The following is a 4,810-nucleotide window of genomic DNA, read 5'->3' as shown; positions in this document are numbered from 1 at the left end:
TAAAACATCAGATTTTCGTTCGAAAATAGCATCTGTTACCACCACTTAAAAGTGCTACAGTTTTCAGATGAATATGCCGTCTGTACAGCCAGCGTCAAGTAGTTAGTGACACCCAAAGCAGCCAAAAAGTTCGCAACACGTCTTTGTTACCAACTTTTTGGCCACTTTGGGTGTCACGAACGCCTGTACAGTCAATATCACATTAAATTTTGTTGCAAAGTAGGTAGTACCTTTTACCATTACGCAAAGTGCTACAGTTTTCAGCCGAATATACCGTCTGTACATGAAACATACACGTACGTGTAAATGTACGTGATACAGCGTGCACGTGCCAATTTGAATCTCATTCAGTGTAATCGGATGCAGAGTTGACACATCGATTAGATTTAATCGCTCCGTGAATCGAGTGTCATTGGCAATGTTATCGATTTATCTATGATTTTCCTTTGAATGTTGCTAGTAAATTGATGGGTGCAAATAAGTTTCTTATTTTAAAAGGAAATGTTATTTAATTGTTTGTCTTTCAACTTTTTAGGCTAGAATCGCTGACAAGAAGTTGTTGTACCTACTACTAAAGATAATTATTTTTAGAGCTGTTGTGTTCTTACTTGAGAGTTATTCCAATGTAGGCCATATTCTCCTTTTGTTTCTAGGAAATTAAAAAGTTCGTGATGCGTACCTTCGATGACAAGATGAGACATTAAGGCTGGGTTTCACCATCATACTTTAACTATAAAAAACGTCAGAAATCTGTCAAATTCCGTACAAAAAGCACCGGTTATCGTTATAGTTACCCTTAAAGTTAGGTTGTGCAACTCAGCCTTAGACATAATCAAATTAAAACCTATCTATAACGGGTGCTACCACAGAATAATAATAAGTACTACGTACAGAAGTTTTACTTCGCGAAGGTATTTATAAAAATGTATGCTCAATGTCATTAACAATATGGTGTAATTTAGCCTGTCTCAAGAGTCAAGCACCATTTTGTTGGCAAACGTCAGTGATCGGCACTGCGCCGAAGCTATAGGGCTGACTTCGGAATCTATCATGAATAATATTAACTACTTATTTACCTCTCAGTGTCTTGAGGCAACTTAAAAAAGTACATTCTGTGTTTTTATTATTATTTAGGCAGTTAAATACTGCACAGTATTTAGTACACCATTTTCTTTATTTTCTTCCATCATACACAAGAATACGCGTACGTGAGTCAATGCTCGCTCGTATGTGAGGCCTTGTCGAATAGTAATCCGGTAGGGGGCCATCGTGCGTGTTTTGTTTTCGATGTAAACTCGCGGAGATGAACAGGCCTGGTGCTACTCTAAACCAATACTTTACGTAAACGACAATTTTATTGATCAATAAAAATACTCGTAGTCGGGAAGTCCTGAAGGAAAAGCCTCCGCGTGAAAGCTTATAAAAGCAATACTCGGTCCCAGAGGCTGTCTAGACGTCTGGATTCAAATTAGCGTGTTAGGGTGTGTCTGAGCTTAATGTCAAAGCTTAATACAAGTTCTTAGAATTAATTGTAATAAATTGTTCTATTTTTAGGTGACATCAAGAAAGGTTACATTAAGATATTTTTAACGATCTCAATGTTACCTTTATTTTGTTTTCAACGGAAATATAAATAAAGTGATCCCATTTAATATCACTATGATATTAAGTAAGGAAAATAAGCTGTATTTGTTTGCTTCAAAGATTTTATATGCGCCTTCATTTTCAATTTAATAGGATTGGCAATGTCAATAACATAACTGTATTTCACCTACTTACTAGATAATTACATTTTTGAAACTATGTAGGTACTTTAGGTAACTTATAAACTTACTCAGGGAAAAATAATCAAAAGGATAGTGTAAAGGGAGATATAAAAGTTTAAAAAGTACATTATTAAGTTTCTCTATTACAAAATGACAGGAAAAGCAAGGTTACGCGGCTGGAACTTGTAGCGTTACTGAGTACTCCTTTGACTTAGGCTGGGTTGCACCATCATACTTTAACTTTGACAAACGTCAAAAATCTGTCAAACTCCATACAAAAAAACACCGGTTATCATCATAGTTACGGTCAAAGTTAGGTGGTGGAACTCAGCCTTAGTATAGTTTATGTTAAGAACAGATGGCTCCCTAAGGTAATGTTTCGGAGAAGTTGGGCCATAATTACTGCTTTTAGCGTTAAAGGGACGTCTCTTGAGTTTGAGTGAAAACTAGTGGAACTACTGACCCAAGGACTTACATTAATTTTATTTCGAGACAGTAGGTCAAACTAGAACACATCACACAGAATAGGTATATTTTTTTTTAGCAGAATAGCACGTAAATTACCGTATTTACAACATAAGTTTTTTTTTATGCTAGACAAGGCAGGTATTTGTTACGTGAAGTTACGCTCAACTAATGTGTCATTCATACTTACCTAACTAAACTAATTAACCAAATACCGTTTACGAACTTATATGAACGATCAGTTACATCCTGCCTATGCACTTCATACTGAGCCTATTGCTAAAAATAATTGTAAGAAATTAAACTTTAGAATTTTCTACTTTATGAGATGCAAAATACCTAACTATTTGAAAGCAAAATTACATTTATTAAAGTCATTTTGGATACGACTTTAATAAATGTAATTTTGCTTTCAAATAGGTATTTTACATTTCAAATACAAATTACTAATTATCCCGTTAACCCCTCGGCTTCATGATAAGCTAAATAGTATACTTGTGTTACGTTTTGATTGTCACTACTTTTTAAGAGCTTTTAAATAATTCAAAATGCACGTCTACTCAGCGCGTTTTGCCTCAATTTTGACTCAACATTTGCTCAAAAACCACAATCTTGTGTGAATATTGATTTCTGAGTTTACTATTACCATTTTAGGAATGCTCACGCCCTTTTTGATAAACTATCGGCTTTGTCTTTACGATGAGCTCATTTTCAAACTGCATTCAACTATGACGCTTTCGAGTCGCGAAAGTTAAGTGATCTGAAGTAATTATGTGATTTGTAAGAGTTTTAGTAAAAAATGTTTAGTTGTAGTGTTGTTTATGTGCTCCTATTTTCTACCGTGTCGATTATAGCCACCAAAAATGTTGAGGGGTGAGTCAGTACGTACCAGTTTGAAAAGAATTTTTGTTTTAGATAATAACTTATTTCTTTTGACTTCAAAACTTGGCAGATAGGTAATTAACAATAGTTTAAAATCTATTCATCCAACAGTAATCAGCGGCAGTAAAATTAAAATTTGTATTCTGTTCTTTTGAATTATAAACTTACTGGTTTTTAGAGATCCATTTTTTTTAATCTCTACTCTTTTTATTCTTTAGGCATACTAGTCCGAACTCACCATTAAAATTGTATTGACAGGCGTGGTCGTAATTATGTCCCAATGATCAAATGATACTGCTACTTTTGCATAAAAAATATTTTGCATTTATGTTTACAGATCACAACCAGTCCTCCAGAAAACTGTTGAAGAACTATTCACAAAAAGATCTCAAGTCATGTATCCCGGTGCATGCAAAACCATAAGATCTTCCCGTCGACAGACAAAGATTTGCTTGCGTAATCCTGGCCTAGTCCATGTCCTTGAAATAGCTAGAACGCAAGCGATAGCAGCTTGCGAAGAAACCTTCCAATACGATAGGTGGAACTGCTCACTCATATTCAATAGGAATGCTAAGAAAAGGATCTTTGATAGGATATACAGAGAAACAGCATTCGTGCATGCTTTAATGGCTGCATCTATTACACATGCTGTGGCAAAGGCATGTGCTTCAGGTGATCTGACTCGATGCACATGCGTAGGCAGTTTCGGTAAGCATGGAAACTTCACATGGAAAAACAGCGGTTGTGGAGATGATTTCAAGCAAGGACAGCGCCTCACCAGAAACTTTTTAGACTTCAAGCACGCTGGAACCGATCAGATTGCTGAGATTTTGAAGCAAGACGTTGTAGTTGGTATCGATGCTATCGGTGAGCAGATGAGGGAAGTGTGCAAATGTCACGGGTTCTCTGGCTCGTGTACAACGAAGACTTGCTGGAAGCGGCTTGGCCCTTTCAATTCTGCGATGGGAGTGCTAAAAAAGCAGTACCATCACGCAGTTAAAAAGAAGGTTGTGAATTACACGTCGAAGAGGGCAATCATGCCAAAAGTTCGGAAGAAGATGACCATGGATAGGAAACAGCTGTTGTATTTGCAGAAATCTCCAAACTTGTGTGCGAGTACGAAAGGGAGAGTGTGTAAAGACAGACGTAACTGTGCAACGCTTTGCTGTAACAGGGGTTATGTTACAACGAAGAAAAATATAACATCGAGGTGTCGGTGTAAAATGGTGAACTGTTGTTTCGTTCATTGTGACACGTGTGTTGAGGAGTTTGATCATTACACTTGTAAGTGACGTCTATGATAGGTAGAGCTGAAATTTCACTAAACATAAAATTAAAAAAAAAATTGTGGTTCGTTCGTTCGTTTCAGCCGAAAGACGTCCACTGCTGGACAAAGGCCTCCCCCAAGGATTTCCACAAAGACCGGTCCTGCACCGCTCGCATCCAGGCACCTCCCGCGACCTTCACTAGATCGTCGGTCCACCTAGTGGGAGGCCTGCCTACGCTACGTCTTCCGGGTGGTCGCCACATTTGTGGTTGTTATAACGTAAATTACTCAGTATTTTTTTATATTTATAATTCATATTACTTTAGAATAACGTATGATATTACTGTTTATTTATTTATCATTATGCATTTATGCAGTAGTGGTAAATGCAGGGCCATTTTCAAAAAAGTTATTTTTTTTTTTCAAAAAC

The 4,810-nt window shown here is 36.7% G+C and overlaps 1 protein-coding gene across 1 annotated transcript; it reads left to right on the top strand.

Moving 5' to 3' along the window:
• The first annotated feature begins 3,019 nt into the window (after positions 1-3,019).
• On the top strand, positions 3,020-4,405 carry Wnt4 (Wnt oncogene analog 4). The gene is made up of 2 exons (XM_028307825.1): positions 3,020-3,104; positions 3,451-4,405. Exons 1-2 carry the CDS (start codon positions 3,031-3,033, stop codon positions 4,403-4,405), a joined length of 1,029 nt encoding a protein of 342 aa, XP_028163626.1. The 5' UTR covers positions 3,020-3,030.
• The last annotated feature ends 405 nt before the right edge of the window (positions 4,406-4,810 follow it).

Source organism: Ostrinia furnacalis, unplaced genomic scaffold, assembly GCF_004193835.3.
Source record: "Ostrinia furnacalis isolate ACB-3 unplaced genomic scaffold, ASM419383v2 OfSCF2350, whole genome shotgun sequence".
NCBI classification, from domain to species: Eukaryota; Metazoa; Arthropoda; class Insecta; order Lepidoptera; family Crambidae; genus Ostrinia; species Ostrinia furnacalis.
This window is presented reverse-complemented; position numbering and strand designations above follow the sequence as displayed.